The sequence below is a fragment of the Sceloporus occidentalis genome, unplaced genomic scaffold, assembly GCF_023333645.1.
Source record: "Sceloporus occidentalis isolate IW3139 unplaced genomic scaffold, rSceOcc1.0.p SCAF_7, whole genome shotgun sequence".
Lineage (NCBI taxonomy): Eukaryota > Metazoa > Chordata > Lepidosauria > Squamata > Phrynosomatidae > Sceloporus > Sceloporus occidentalis.
The window spans coordinates 42682993-42699272 of NW_028316987.1; the positions used below are offsets into that span (position 1 = coordinate 42682993).

General features: G+C 38.1%; 1 protein-coding gene across 7 annotated transcripts in view; it reads right to left on the reverse strand.

Moving 5' to 3' along the window:
- TRAK1 (trafficking kinesin protein 1) overlaps positions 1 to 16280 on the reverse strand; it is a 94384-nt gene that overhangs the window by 49563 nt on the left and 28541 nt on the right. For 2 of the 7 annotated variants that reach the window (XM_089532746.1, XM_089532743.1), the window contains exon 1: positions 8340 to 8591. The exons of the other annotated variants lie outside the window; for them this stretch is intronic. In XM_089532746.1, coding sequence (XP_089388872.1) covers positions 8340 to 8442 — 103 coding nt within the window. In that variant the 5' untranslated portion in view covers positions 8443 to 8591. Of the gene's footprint in view, positions 1 to 8339; positions 8592 to 16280 lie in introns of those variants that run through there. 7 annotated transcript variants of the gene reach the window in all.

A 16280-nucleotide genomic window follows, 5' to 3' on the forward strand; every position in this document is an offset into this window, starting at 1 on the left:
AAATTGTACATTTCAAGTCCATGAACTGTTATCGTTTTATCATGAAAAACTAGCAAAGGTGTCATAATACATTGGCTGTAATACCAATCACGCAATGTTTTTTCCTGGTCAAAGTACCACCCATTAAACATTTTTAGATGGTTAAGCACCACAGTAATTGGTGGAATAATAAAGCACTGAATTGGTCATTGAAATGCTTCCACAGTCCACAGTCCACACATACACATGCAGATCATAGGTCAACAATATCTAATAATAAATCATTATCATTTGCATATGACAACAATAATCCCCCATACTGTAATGATTAGCTACACAAGACAGATATTCCCAGTGCTTTTTTTCCCCTTTTGAAAAGGTTTTAAAATAGCATTACCTCAGCATATTAGGAATGGTACAAGAAATATATTTAATTTACAGCATCAGGTTTTCTCTGTTCATGTAGCAAAATTAATCTGGAAGTCATTAATGAATTCAATTGTGTCTGTAAAACATCTGTTCTCTATCTCATCCTTGATAGAAATTCTGTAAAAGATAAATGTGCTGTGAAGAACTGCTCACCTTACAGCAGTCTTCTATTCAGATGACAACTGAATCAGCTATTGGCAAATGTATTTACAATTTCACACAACCATAACAGATATTTGGCAATTGTAAAATGAATCCTGAGGAAGCCAACCAATCAGTATAAAACAAATATTTCCAAATAAATTCCAAACTGTTATCTTAAATACAAATCCTGATAAGTTGACCCTAGTAAAAGACTAGCTGAAAAAAAATCACACAAAAATTTATCTTTCAGATTGAAAAACAGAAAGGCAGTAGAAATTATAAACATTAGTTTTCCAGTGTGAACAAGAACTAGGCTATGGGAAGTCTAGGTGCTGCACAGGTGTTCACATAAGGACACACAAACATATGGAGACACACAGGGAGAAGCATTTTTTAGGTTCAGGATAGAGTGTCATGGCCATAGAGCATTTTCTCCATAATTGTTTTTTAACCTACTCCTCCATCCTTCAGTTTAATAGAGGCATACACTGATACACAAGGCTATGTGCAGAGGGAAGAGTGACAAAGAAACTGCATCATCAATATATGTCCATATGAAATTTCACACTTTGTTATAAGAACAGTAAAAACACTCTGACACATTGAAATTGACCATATGTATGCAAACAGGACACATAACCATTTTTAGGTACACAGTGTTCAAAATCCTAGCTGGTATCCATAATTGGTTGGAAAACAATGCTCAAAGAGTTGTCATCAATGGCTGTGCTTCAAACTGGAAGGAAGTATTGAATGGAGTGCTTCGGGGTTCTGTCCTAGGGGCATTATTCTTCAATATTCTTATCAATGACTTTGATGACTAAGTGGATGGAATACTTCACAAGTCTGCAGATGACACAAAACTTGGAAGAATGGCTAATACATTAGAAGTTAGGAACAGAATTGTGCTCTTATTTCCACTGATAATCAAAATATATTATAGCAAGTGCAGATGAATATGGTGTAGGAGGGAAGGGTGCAGCATATTGTGGGAAGCAATATGTTTTCAAAGTAAGTGCTTATGTCAGTATGTCCTTCCTGGACTTCTGGTGGACTATGATGGCATGACTGGCCATGCTTTCACAGAGATCATGAGAGACAATAGGAGAAATGTGGCAAAAGGAGTTTGGTTTAGGATGAAATACTCCCTTGGCATTAGGATGAAATACTTTCTTGGCGTAGGGCTTATTAGTTTCCAGGATATGAAAAGCAGATCCAAAGTGAGACTCAAGCATGGATGGAGCTGAGGAGGTCACTGAGCTGGCCATTCAGCCAAAGAGGCTTTAACACCAACACCACTTTTAAACATAAAAGACTTAAGTCCACTTAAGTTTATGAAAGCTCAAGCTGCTAGTCTTCCTTTTAGTTAGTCTCAACGGTGCTACAAGATCTCTCTACATAAGGAGAGGTCTTATGTATGAGAAAAGGTTGTTAGAGTTGGGCAAGTTCAGCATTCATGAAGAGAAAACTGGGAGTGACATGACTGCACTCTTTAAATACCTCAAGGGCTGTCACAGAGAGGAGGGTGCAGGCCTGATCTCTGCTGTTCCAAAGATAGGGCCAGGTTTAATGGATTTAAGTTAAAGGAAAGTAGATTTCAATTGAACATTGGAAAGAACTTTTTGATAGTAAGAGAAATTTGTTAATGGAACCGGTTTCCTTCTCCTTCTCTGGATATCTTCAAAAAGAGACTGGGCAGCTACCTTCTGGGAATGCTCTAGCTCAGTGATTCCAAGCTCTGACCTTCCAGGTGTTTTAGACTTTAATTCCCAGAATCACAGACCACTGGCTGAGGCTTCTTGGAGCTGAAGTCCAAAACATCTGGAGGGTCAGATTTTGGGAATCCCTGCTCTAGCTGGAGATTTTTCATGGAGAAGGGACTTGATGGCCCATGGGACCCCTCCAACAATGATTCTATGACCTCACAACTCATATGATACCAACAACTGCTCCAGGCTCTTCTGTACCACAAAGGTGTCATGCAACATGACTCAACTAACTGGCATTGTTAAATCCTTTGTGAAACTAGACACTGACAAATTTGCATACCCAACTTTTACATAAAATCATCAGGAAGAACAATAGGTGGAGTAGAGAGACATTTTCATAGAGGGCAAAGTAACTGTTTACTAACACCATGAATAAATATGGAAAATTGTACTATCAAACATATGAAGTGTGCATGCCTGTGTGTGCACATGCACTTTCAAGTTACCTGTTAAATTTCATACATTTTCCTTAGACAATATTCAAAAGCTGGTTTTGCCAGTTCCTTCCTCTGAAATATAGCCTACAGCACCTTGGTAATTGTTGACAGTCTGCCACCCAAATACTAAATAGAGTTGGTCCTGCCTAGTTTCCAAGATCAGATGGGATCTGGTGCCTTGAAGCACATACTGATATGGTAATGTGAAATTATGTGGACAAGACTAAATTCCTAATGAAACAATAATAAATTATCACCAAATATCCATTTAGGGAGAAAAGACTGAAAAATAGCCATATGAGTTGTACAGAGGCACAGATGATGGCTATTTTACATTTATTAATACCCAATTCACACAGTACTATCAGAAGATCGCTTGCACTTCATGTACAAACTAATTACATAGCTAGTAAAGCCTCACCACAATAGAGAACTTCAGATTCTATGTAGGTGTTTTGCTACTTAATCTAAAAGGAATGTTGCCATGATAATTTGCTTAGCATATGCTTCAGTAGTTTGCATACAAGGAGGCTCCAAAATCAAAAACCATGCCTCATGCTTTGTGGCTTCAGTTTGTCAGCAAGACAAAAGGTTTTGGCAACAGTTAGGAAAGTGCTCAAACCCTTTTTGTGTTGTTTCCTTTAAGGAGGTTGTTAGACTAAACAAAGAAGCCATCAAGCAGAATCTTAAAAGCAAAACATGCCAACAATATATTGCTCCTTTTACCATATCTATTGATTATTCAGTCACTGACTAATATTCATGTGCACTATTAAATCTCAGGAGGCAAGGCTATGAATTGTTTGTCCTAATATTCCTGTTAAAATTCTTATCTTTCTTTAAGATAAGAGAAAGATAAGAATTTTAACAGGAATATTAGGACAAACAATTCACCCAGAGGATTTGCTCTTTGTATATGACAAAATGCAAATCCAACATGCTGATTAACGTGTATTCTGTGCATAGTAAGAATTATCAAATTCCATTAATGTATATATGTAAATAAAGAAATAAAATGTCTGAAAGTTTTGTTTTACATATCAGTTTTGAGCAGGAAAGTTTTCATTGATTCTTTAACAGATAGCAAATACTGAATTGTATCATTTACAGAGGTCCACCTAAATTCTCTAAAGGGACCAGATATCATTTGATCTTAGAAGCTAAGATCAGCTAAGTTAACTCTGGATAGGAGAGGGCCAACAAATACCGGGTGCTGTAGACAATATTTCAGAGGAAGGAAATAGCAATGCCACCTCTGAACATTCCTTGTGTAAGATAACCCTAGAAAATTCATTGAGTCACCATAAGTTGACAGCCAACTTGAAGACATTTCTGGATGTCTTTGGAAGAGAATTGTGTAAACTGGGTTTAAGACACAAAATGAATCATGTTACCCTTTTGCACGACCAAGGTGCTAACTACCAAGAGAAAAGTTAGATGGTTCAGGACCTTGCAAAACCATGTAGTTGTTAAAGAAATAAATCTTTCAAGATACAACTCCAGATATTGTATAAATCCATGGAAAACAACAGGCAAATAATTCAGAAAAAAGTCATCCTAACCTTTGGGGATTAGCCCTCTCATCAACTGATCCAGCACAATCCAAAAGCTCTTAGTCTGTGGTCCATGGACCTTGAGTGAGGTCCATGAATGGGCTTCAGAAGGTCCCTGAACTGACTGGCATTCTTTACATGGGCCCATAATTTTCATCAGATTCCCAAAGGGGTACATGACCACCATCACCACCACCCAAAAAGTTAAGAAGTACTGTTCTAAGGCATGCCTCAGAAGAGTGGGTGCCACAGGTATCTACCAGGAAAAAAAGTGAGCATTTCTTCCCCACCCCTCCCACCCCTCTCTAATGCATTATCTTCTTTGTTTTCCTGTCCTAGCAGTGACAACAGCACTGCTTCCCTCCTTGCCCTGAAGGTGCTCTCATAGAAAAAGTACACCATCCAGACAAAGAGCAATGATCAGCAAGCCCTGAATTAAAAGAGGGCTTGCCCTCTCAAGGAAAAACAGCACTCTTGAGAGAGAATATCCATGAGGAGGGAACTTGTGCGGGACTGGAAAGAGGGAAGAAACAGTGGGTGAAGGTGTGCATGAAAAGACAAAGCGCTTAAGAAAAGGGATCGTGTCTGTAATAGATCTGTAAAAGATCTGTGAAAGAGAACTGTTAAACTGTTGTGAGTTAAACAGATTGTGCAAGTTTCTAAGCTTTGGGGTATGATGATGGATGAACAGATAAGATATATAGATTGAAGGCAGATGGAGGGAGATCAGGCACATTTAAGTGAGGAGGAAAAGCCCAAGAGAACCAACAAAGAAACCCCAAAACCCACACACAACAAAGCCCACTTTTGAAACAAGAGGTAGATTATTTTATGCACCTCTGAAACTCCCACACTAATTAATATTCTCATTAAAGAAAGGACAAATTAAATTTTGAAAGGCAGAATAATGAGTTCAGTGAGACTGTCACCCTGAGCTCTTTACTTCAAAGTGTGGTGGTGGGTAAGCCAGTACATTTTTTTCCTTTCCCATAATCTTTTTGAGTGATCTTATTTTCACAATTTTTAATCTCAGTTTTGGAGAACTTTGTAAACTTATAAATGGTTTTTCAATTATAAGATCAGTCAGAGTAGACAAACTTCCCAGAAAGAAAGTATATCCATCATTACTGACTTGCAGCCAGATGACTGGTGATCTTGGGGGACTGTTCTCCATCTAAAACAGTGATTCCCAAACTTTGGGCTTCCAAATGTTTTGGACTTTAGCTCCCAGAATTCCTGACTGGCCAAGTTTTCTAGCGCTTCTGGGAATTGAAATCCCAAACATCTGAAGAACCAAAGTTTGGGAATCAGTGTTCTAAAACATCAACTCAGCTGACATCCACTAGGACTGATTTGGATCTTGGATGCACTGTAGAACATCTACCAAAATATTCCACTGCATGTGGAATCTTTATGGCACATGTTTGGGGTAACTCAATAGATGGATCAAAGTCTTTTGTGAAGAGGGGAAAGTGTTTGTTTTTTAAATGGACACACACTGGTCTATGGCAAGACTGGGAACTGTATGTCCCTCCAGATGTTCTGGCATGCCTCACCATTGGCTGTGCTGACTTAGCACTGCTGGGATTTGCAGTTGCACTCCCAGAGAACTGCAAAATTCCCACCCCTGGTGTATGGTGTGCTAACTTAATGTGACTTTCAGCAAGAATTAACCAATCACTTTGCATGAGAGCACTAAATGCTATGAATAGCTATGAATAGGTATCTAGGAGAGTGAATAACATCACTACAGAGGTCTGAAAAGTTCAAAGACATACACACCCCACACCCTAGTCTAAATGACTATGAAAGATAGAGAGAATCTCTCTTTGCAAGGTAGCTTAGTTCTTTCTTAAAACAGCTAAGACAAGCCAGGTAGCCCAAAAACAGAAGAACAATGGTTTGTCACCACTTCTATATGGTTTTAATACTTTGTAATGGCCCGTATTCTATGGGTCTGTCTTTAACCTGCTTTTCAACATACTGTACTAACGTTAATAGCAGTAACTCATTATTATTGCCCCACTTAGCTTTTCTGGAGGTGCTGTGTGTGTATTTACCTGCAAGTTGTCTTTCACCTGTTATGGCAACCCCATGAATTGTAGGGCTTTGTGGACAAGGTATACTCAAAGGTGGTTTTGCCAGTTCTTTCCTCTGAAATTTCGACTACAGCCCTAGCAATTGTACAACAGCAGTTCACCACCCCACCTTTTAATTTCTGTTTTTTTTATATGCAATGCCGGTGTGCAGTTTTTCCTTACATAATGTTATCGTATATAATGGCAAAGAACTCAGCCCTCTAAGTGCCACTTCTTACACAGTCAAGTAATGCATTTGGGGGTAGGGGGTGGCAAAGAGAGAGAGAAGAATCAGCAAGTTCAGGGAACTTCACAGTTGGCAGAGGTACAAATGACTTTTAGGAACAAAAATGCTAAATGTTCACATGAACATTCCCTCCCCTGCAATAAAGTCAAGTAAAGGCTAAAGAACTTTCAAAGATATGGAATGCTGATGGTAAATGGAAAACCAGAAAGAAAAGTAAATGGAAAAGAGTACTCCAAATTGCAACAATTTGCTATAGGTTCCACTTGTCATGTTCTATATTTTCCTTACATCTTGAAATACAAATGAGAAAAGAAAATATTTGAGGAGCAACTTTGCAATGTGAAGATGCCTTAGAAATGAAGGTGCAAATATAAAGAGGATTGGCATTCATTTCAATTTAGCTGGTGGAAAGCAATGCAATTTTTAAAAAACAAAAACTTGTCTCCACAAAGGCCGTAGCAAAGACTGCAAATCATTAAATGTTTATTGAAAAGATAATGTGTTATCTTAACAAATTCCAGTTTACGTTTGGCTTTAAAAGATTTAGCAATCAGACTAAGACGTAATCTGTTTCCAGTGCCATATGTTATACTGTACTTAAGAAGCCCATTTTCAGTGTTCTCTTATGCAATGAACTCTTCAGTCGTGAACTTTTACCCCCAACCACAAGGTTTATTCTGCTCTATTTCAGCTGAGAAAGTAAGGCTGTCTTAGAAACAAAGGTATTTTCCTAAAGAGATTTGGTTTTAGGTCTCAGAGAAATGCCTTGTTTGTTAAAATAATCCATGCTATCTATTCTGAAAGACAAATACAAATCACTATCCATTGCCACAAATTCATACGTCTTTCCACTGTTCTCTTTCTGTATTGAGACTACAAAGTGACATAAGAATAATTCTGTCCACTAACAATTTTAGAAGGTACAGCCCATATACTAGACTTCAACTTGCAGCCTGTACATAGGAAGCAACACATGCTGTCAAGCATTCAAGTCATGTTCAAAGGCAATGTAAAACTGTTCAAGAAAGAATATCAGTTTCTCCATCCTCTCAGGACATACAGTATAAGGATTTTTCTCACATTTTCCTCCTTTGCTAAGTATAGAGCTGAAGTCTCATGGAATATACACTTGCTACAGAAGACCTGTTTCAGAATAGAATACCATCACCACCATCACTTGATTACTATAAAAGGCAAACCCCCCACAAAACCTAATTTGTGGTTTGTAAGGACAAGAATCCCATTAAAATCCAATCCCATGTTAGTATAAGTTCAACCACACATTAGTATAAATTCTGTTGCTGTCTCTGTACTCTCTGGCCCAAATGTGAGCTGTGTGTTTTTATCATTCATCATGGAGTTTCAGAAAATAATAGACATTTCCAGAAGCATGTTTTATGGACCCTTCAGAATATAATCTAATTATACTATTATTTTCTATTAGGCTACACATATCATATCTCTAAACAGGTAATATTTATACTTTAATATTTCAAAAGGATGCAGCTTTCATTTTATTGAATAAAAGTACAGCATTTAACAATCACCTTTTTGCGGAGAAATTATATAATTCAAGTTTGCTATGAAAAGATGCTCTTGCACAATCTTAAAGCCAAAATAGTATGGTCTGTTAACACGTCTATATAAAAAACACAAAACCGATTTCATATGTTCATACATAAGTAGTAGACAAGGTAAAATACCTTCCTCCAAGATATCCAGGTTCTCGCAACATCTGTGCCTACATTCATTATTACAATCAGATTCAAACTTTTCCTCTTCATTTATGAATTTGTTCATGGACATAGCTAAATCATCCTTTAAGCAGACATCCCACGATTTAATGGCTCGAAAATGGATAAACCATCTTCACAGAGGCTGTATCTATAAAACAATCCAAGTATGGTTTCCATAGAACAGGAACCGATCTTCATGCTCAACATACTTCAACTAGAATCACTGGGTAGTTTGCATGCTGCAATCACTACAACACACAGCTATGAAGAAAACACAGAAGGATAGGGGAGGGTGAAGAACCATCTGGCTTATCATTGCTTAAGCACAATGCACGTACTGTTTATAACATCAGATTAGACACCAGTTATGTTGTCTAATCAGCTGTTACATAGCAAATTCAAATGCTAAGCAACTTCTCTTTTTAAAATGAAATCTGTTTAAACCTATCCTCTTTCTTCCCTTAGTAAACACAAATGGTAGTTTCCAAAGAGTTTCATAGCAACTGTACCAGGAAGTAAACAGAAATACAATGAAGGCAATACCTTGGTGAAGATGGGAGGGTGCAGATGTTACTTTTGCAATCTATTGCCTAACTTTCCAAGCAGGATTTCTTAAAAGCAGGAAGCAAAAGAAACCAGGCACCTTTGTAATGTGGGAATTTGGTATGATGCATGCATGGCTCCATCCCATCCCAAAGGATTAAATTACTAGATAAAGAATTTAGTATTAAATTATCACTATGGTTTTAAAGATGCAAGTTACAGCCTCCAATCTTCAATGCTGAGAAGACAGACTAACTGAAAACCATATGGTTACTTCAATATAGGCAGCAGTTAGGAAAAAAATCTTTAGGCAAAGGTATTTTAGGGATGGCTCCAATGCATGGAGCTACAGCAAAAACTTTATGAGAATTGTTATATAGCATGGAATACGTATTCCCACATTGGCTAGCTCCCATGCATGGAGCTATAGCAAAAACATTATGAGATTCTTTAAATAGCATGGAATACATGGTAATATATGAAATGGTTTTAAGGGGACATGCTAACTCACAGGCAACCTTTAATGCAAATCTTGCTAACTTAGGTCTCAGGGCATAGGCCCACTTCTCCATTTCTTAGGATGAGGGGGAAGAATCTCAAGGCAAGACAATGAAAAATGTTTGTGTGTTCCTAATTATTACGCTGTTTTTATTATTGTTGTGTGCCTTCATGTAATTCCTAATTTATGGTGATCCTAAGGTGAACCTAGTACAGTAGCATCATTTGGGGAGGTGCAGGTGGTGGTGGGTGCACTGCACCAGGTGACACCCCAGAAGGGGGGTTACAACCCAGAAGCTGGGTAATGCCTCAAAAGAGGGGGTGACACCCAGTTGGTCCTTTCGCCCCGTGGGGCTTTCTCGGGCTATTGTATGCCCTGTCCAGGGCACCACGAGGCTTTGTGCACCTTGTCCAGACCTTCAAGGCCTTGAGCACTGTGTCTGGGCTGCAGTGAGGCTTTGGGTGTATTATCCATGCTGCCGCGAGGCCTTGTGTATTTGCATCTGGGCTGCCATGAGGCCTTGGACATGTTGACAGGGCTGCTGTGAGGCATTGTTCACTGTGGGGCCAGACACGCAATTCACTTGTGCACACATGCACTCCCATGCGGTGTGCAATATTAGAAGTCCCAACCCCCGGTGGGCCCCCCGCACCAGGTGTCACCAAGTCAGGTGATGCCACTGGCCCTATTAGAGGGGTTTTTTTTGAGCAAGATTTGTACAGTGGAGGTTGCCTTTGCCTGACCTGGCACCCCTGTTTGTTCTAGAGTTATTAGATTTATTCTTTCCTTGCCTAGTTTTAGGCAAGCTATCTGAATTTCTTTTTCTTCTGTTCTACATTTGTGTCATATTTTTAAAAAAATCTAATCTGGTTTATGGTAAAGGTAAACATTTCCTCTTTAACAGGGTGGCCAAGTGATGTCCGACTGTAGGGAGTGGTGCTTATTTCCACTACTAAGCCAAAGAGCCAGTGTTGTCCAAAGATGACACTGGTGGGTCGTGCGGCCAGCATGACTGCACAGAACACTGTTAACTTCCACCATGCGCCTGCCATGGTTCCAGGCTGATTGTGGCCCTCTCCTAGCTGCCAGTCTGCTTTGCCCCTAAGAGTACCATTCACATGAAATGCTATTATTTTCTATTATCAGGGCAGTTGCAATAATATATTTCTGACTATTTTCAAAACAGCTTCAATAAGATTGTACCCCTTTCCCAATTAACCTGAGTGCAAGCCTCAATGAAATTCATGGGATTTTACTTCTGAGTAGACCTGTACAGAACAGTAAGGTAAAAAAGGTAGGCCCTACACTACCAGAAAAACAATGTTTATAATGTGATGTTTTACAAGTGGAAGTTAATTTAATCTAAAATAAAGGGTATGAATTTAAACATACCATTTGTCAACTTTAAATCATGTTCCACTTGATGGGCTACTTCCATTGCATTATGAGTACCTCTTAAACAAGTAATGTAGAAAGTAATTAACATACTGCTCTAGGTGAATATAATAACTAAGTCTGCACACTCAAACCCTTAATTTGGCATAACTATAAGAATTAACTAATTAGGAAGATTCAAGAGATTAAGAAGATTCAAGATTTGGATTCAGGAGCTACTGAGGGAAGCCCAGAGGCCTGGGCATCACCTGTGAGATTTTTTTACACTTTTGTTTTCAAGGCACCTTTGTTATATCAAAATCTACTTTGCGACTATCTAATCAAGTTCAAATGTCATTTGATTGGTAAAATATGTTATTGAACATCCTCTTTAGCTGCTGGTTCTTTGGGTTCTCCAGCACCATGTACAAAATTTAACACAACTAGTCAACTAACAACGAAATTGTTGCAGGAGATCTACAGAGGCAAGTAATCAAAATGTAATCTGAAAATAATGCCTTAATAGTCTAGTGTTTTTTAAAGAAAAAAATGAGGAAGCGAGAGAACGAGAACGCCCAGCTAGTAAAAGTATTTTGTGTAGCTGCCCAAGTCCTGATCTTTATGTCCTAACAAAATAATGGGATCCTTGTTTCTCTTTTACTGACACATCCTCTTTTCATCTGTGTGGTGACATTATATGCTTATTACATTTACAATTGGCTATTCCCAGCAGCATATACGATTTAGATATTTTATTATTTAAAATTATAAAAAGCATTACAGAGTTTATATCCAGCTATATCCAGAAGGGAACATCATTAAAGAACCTAGAGAATAAACAATTATCTGTCATATTTGTACTTTGCCCTTCCCAGACAGTGTACATCAAATTATCCATTGTACTTTCCAGAAACCCTGTGAAGAGACATGGGCTAATAAGGAAGCTTGAAAAAAAACCTGGTGACCCATTTCAAGTTGACCCACAAAATGAACTACTCAGGTTGGCTCACAAAATAAACTACAGTGGGTTATAAATGTAGAATTCCCCCATTTCTTCCTTGCCATTTTGGCCTCTTTCTAAGCAAAATAAAGAAAAAAATGATGTCAGATTACTAAGCAAGAGGTATGAAGATCTGCTTGCTATCCAGCTACACAACCTGAAATGACAGCTCTAAGCGCATTCCAAATGCTGTGATTTCCTGTATGAATCAACAGTATGATAGGTTTTATCTAGGCAGAAAATAAGCACAGTGGTGGTAAAGAGCAAGGCATTCTCCCATAATTTCTGTGCAACAGGCCAGGCAGACAATGACTGGCTCAAATGACTGGTCTTGGGCACTATGTGGTGGTTGGGAAGAAATGTCAATTAATGAAATGACTTACTCATAGAGCTCCTAGTGCAATGATAAATTTGAAACTGTGCGTCTCTCCCCATTGTAGAGAACAAATGAAATTTTCAAAATTAAGAATCTCCCTATTATTAAATTAATGTTCTGTGTAGAGATGTACTCTCTGTCAAAGCAGCAAACAAAAAAGTGGTGAAGGAAAAATAATAGATGGAATAAAATACACTTTTGGGGGAATAAAAACACTTTGGCCTGCCCAAACCATAGTCATGCTAACAGGATGCTTATAGTGCAAAATGGCAGTAAAACCTGGCAAGATTTGGACCTGAAAGGAAGCAAATAACATCTTTGTTGCTTCACTTCATCCTGAAATCTGGAGCAGGTTGTACTGATAAAATACAAACCATTATTATTATTATTATTATTATTATTATTATTATTATTTTGAAATGCCTAGCATTAAGATTAAAACAAAAACAAAAAAACCCAGCAAGTCCCATTAGGCACAAAATGTAATAATCCTCTTATGCAGCCATCATACAGGAATTTATGAGACAAATATGAAAGCTTGATTTCATCCAATATGTATTTTCAGCATTTATATCAAGATAAAGCAGCAGGCCTAGTTATTATGTGACCAATTAAAATTAGGTATTTTCCAGATTACAGGATACTTTTGTCTAAGCACTGTGCATGCTAAAACAACATTTTCTATACCAGGGTTTGTCAAGAGGTCATGATAAACACAAAAACAAACAAACAAAAAAAAAATTCCACATAAATATAACAGTTTTTATGGAGGGGTTCTCTGAGGCCTGAAAATTATTTCAAGGTTCGTTCAGGGTAAAAGGTTGATAAAGGCTCCTCTATACCCACAGATACACTCATAACCTGCTGGCTAGTGTGTCTCAAGCAGCGCGTGCAAGAGTTACCTAATTCACTAGGTCAGGAAGGGCTTCTGTGTCATATAAAGTTTAGTAGACTTCATCAAATGGCTTGGTAAAGTGAGCTGGTCTATGTGTCAAGCAGCAAAAAATTCAGATACACAAAAATTATTTTCAGCATCAGTAGATACACTGACCTTGGGGAAAACAAACCCATCTGCTCAGCCTTGTGAAATAAATTGAAGATAATGTCTGTGGGAGTAAGATGAACGATGTGAAGAGTGAACTTAGACACAACTGAGTTGATGTCAGAAAAAGTAGGATGATTCAGAAGGCCATCATTATACTATATTGCCCTAGGGTCAAGAGCCAATCAGTTCCCTAGAGAACAACCCACCTAATTTAAAAATATAGAGCAACACAGAGTTCACTCATACTTCCATACTTTTTCACTAATCATATATGAACAATCATAGACAACTGTATATATAAAGCCTAAACTGGAATTAGGCTATTCATTTGCATGACCAGCATTGCGAAGCTTGCTGCCAGGTCCCTCTATATACAACTAGCATTCACTCAATTTTCTTTATTCAGTTGTGTACATGCACATAATCACATTAAAATAATGTTTGAATATGATCCACCCCACATAGAATGGGAGCAAACAAAGTGTACCACACCTGTGTTACAGCAGGTAGAACAAAGTCAAGCAAGTGACTGTGCCAAGCCACACTTTAAAGAGGAAGGAAATGCAAAACAAAGTATAAATGCTAAGGTTGTGTACCCAGCTTTCAATAAGATCTACATGAGAACAAAAAAGCCTAATTCTGAACTGTCAAACCTGGAGAACTAAATTGATTCAGGAATTTGGCCACTAGTTGTCAGTTTGCCACAATCACTGCCATTCTGATCGTAATGTATGCTATCCTATAAATTTTGGGAAGCAAAACGGTAAGCAGTAGATGCAGGGGCTACAATTCATTTTTTTAAAAACCCATAAAGCTACTATTTTTGCACAAAGCATGAAAGTAGCATTAATAAAATAACTATATGAGAAAATTATCTGTGTCTTAAGTTAAATAGCTTGTAGTATTTTCTAATGATTTCATCTCATGCACTTCTTTTTAGAGAGCCAGCATGCTGTACTGGTTTGAGTGTTGGCCTATGACTCTGGAGACCAGGGGTCAAGTCCCAGCTCAGCCATGAAAACCAATGGGCAAGTCACACTCTCTCACCCTCAGAGGAAAGCAATGGCAACCCCCCTTCCCAAGGAAACCTGCTGGAAAAAAACTCATAAAAGCACCTTGGGGTTGCCTTAAGTCAGAAACTACTTGAAGGGATGCAACAACAATAACAGCAAAAACTTCATTTTAAAGATTTTTATTTTCTTCAATTCAGAGGAAGTTATAAGCATGTTAATAAAGGCCATTTTATTGTGATTTTTTTCCAGATTATTATTCAAGAGTTACTGATATGGTGAGGGAAAAGACGTCAACATCTGAAATCTGCAAACCTGAATTAATAATATGCTATTGCATCATTCATCAAAATCTGATTATGCCCAGTTGCAGTCACATAAAAATCAAAATAGTCTTTCCAAACCATATTTAAAACCTGGAATTTCTGTATAATAAGTCAGTACTGAATAGTAAATATGTAATATATAATACATATAATATGACATGTAATATACAAAATACTGTATATGATAAAGCAGCATTGAATCTGAATTATTGCTGAATCCTCAAAGAGTAGAAGAATACTGCTTACTGTATATACTTGTGTATAAGTTGAAAAATTTATACTACAAGATTGACTCAAAAAACCTGGGTCAACTTATGCATGAATCAATATAGTAACAAGATGCCAGGGAGAGCAATCGTTCACTCCCCAAACCTCTTCCCGGCCTTTACATCCAAAGTTACATGCCCTTAAGTTTTATCCTTGAATTATCCACAGGTCATATGAAAATCCAGAATTTTGGCCCTAAATCCTACCCTTGATTTATACACGAGGTCGACCTATACACAAGCATATGCTGTAACTGTTACTATAATATGCAATAAACCAAACCAGATTATGACAATGTGTCTGTATGTTTACTAACCGGGTGGAGGGCAGACTTAACTATAGTTTGCAGAAATCATTTAAAATGAAAACTTGTCACTCCTTGAGTTGACCTAATTAGATATGCTCTTAAAACTATGCCAAATTCCTATTCCTGGAGATAGATTATGCTATTTGTGAAGTCTTCCTTAAGTAAAAACAGAGTAGTTATTCTGGCAAACAGTCCCTTCTTTTTCTCAGATCTATCATGCTTTAAACACCCACCCACCCATATACTGTGTTTTTAAATACAGTCAGTTCTCTGTATCCAGGGATTCAAGTATCCACAGCTTGAAAATATTCCAAAAAAGCATAAATTCCAAATAGAAAACCTTGATTTTGCCATTTTATATAAGAAAAACCATTTTAATACATCACTGTATTTCATGGGACATGAGCATCCAAGGATTTTAGTATCCATGAAGGGACCAAACACCGGAACCAAACACCAGCGGATACCAAGGGCCCACTGTATATGGGAAGTTCTGTATATAGCATTGTATCAACCTGCACTATTACTAGTGTCCATTATAATTTGGAAAGACTTTTGCTAATGTCTGTATTAATTACTCTCCTCTCTCTCCGTACAGTTGAACAATTCTTGTTGGTAAATGAGCTCAGGATAAACAAAATAATGTACAGTGGGACCTTGGTATCCGTGGGGGATCTGTTCTGGATGCCCCCCCACCCGCGGGGATACCAAAATCTGGAGGACCTCAAGCCCTGTTGTCCTCAATAGCAGCACGTGCATGAGGCTGCACCACCATTAGGGATATCCCTCTTTATCCCCAGTGGCAGCAAGTGGACACAGCCATGCTACCATTAGCGACAATGAGATGAGGGCTTACCTGAAGGCCTGTTGTCCCTAATAGCGGTGCACTACATGCATGCCCTGCAACTGGGGACAACAGGAGCTGTCCCTAATGGTGGTACAGCCATGTGCATTGGGGACAATGTTGACATGCCATCTGTGGATGCTTAAATCTGTGGATGGCAACTCTGTGGATAACAAGGCCCCACTGTATAAAGTGACAGTATAAACCATGGTTTGGCCAGTTTATAATATAACAAATAACAATCTTGCAATTTAGCCACAACTGTATTCCATATAAACTTAAGTCACACATAACAGAAGGTCCTGAAAAATAAGAAA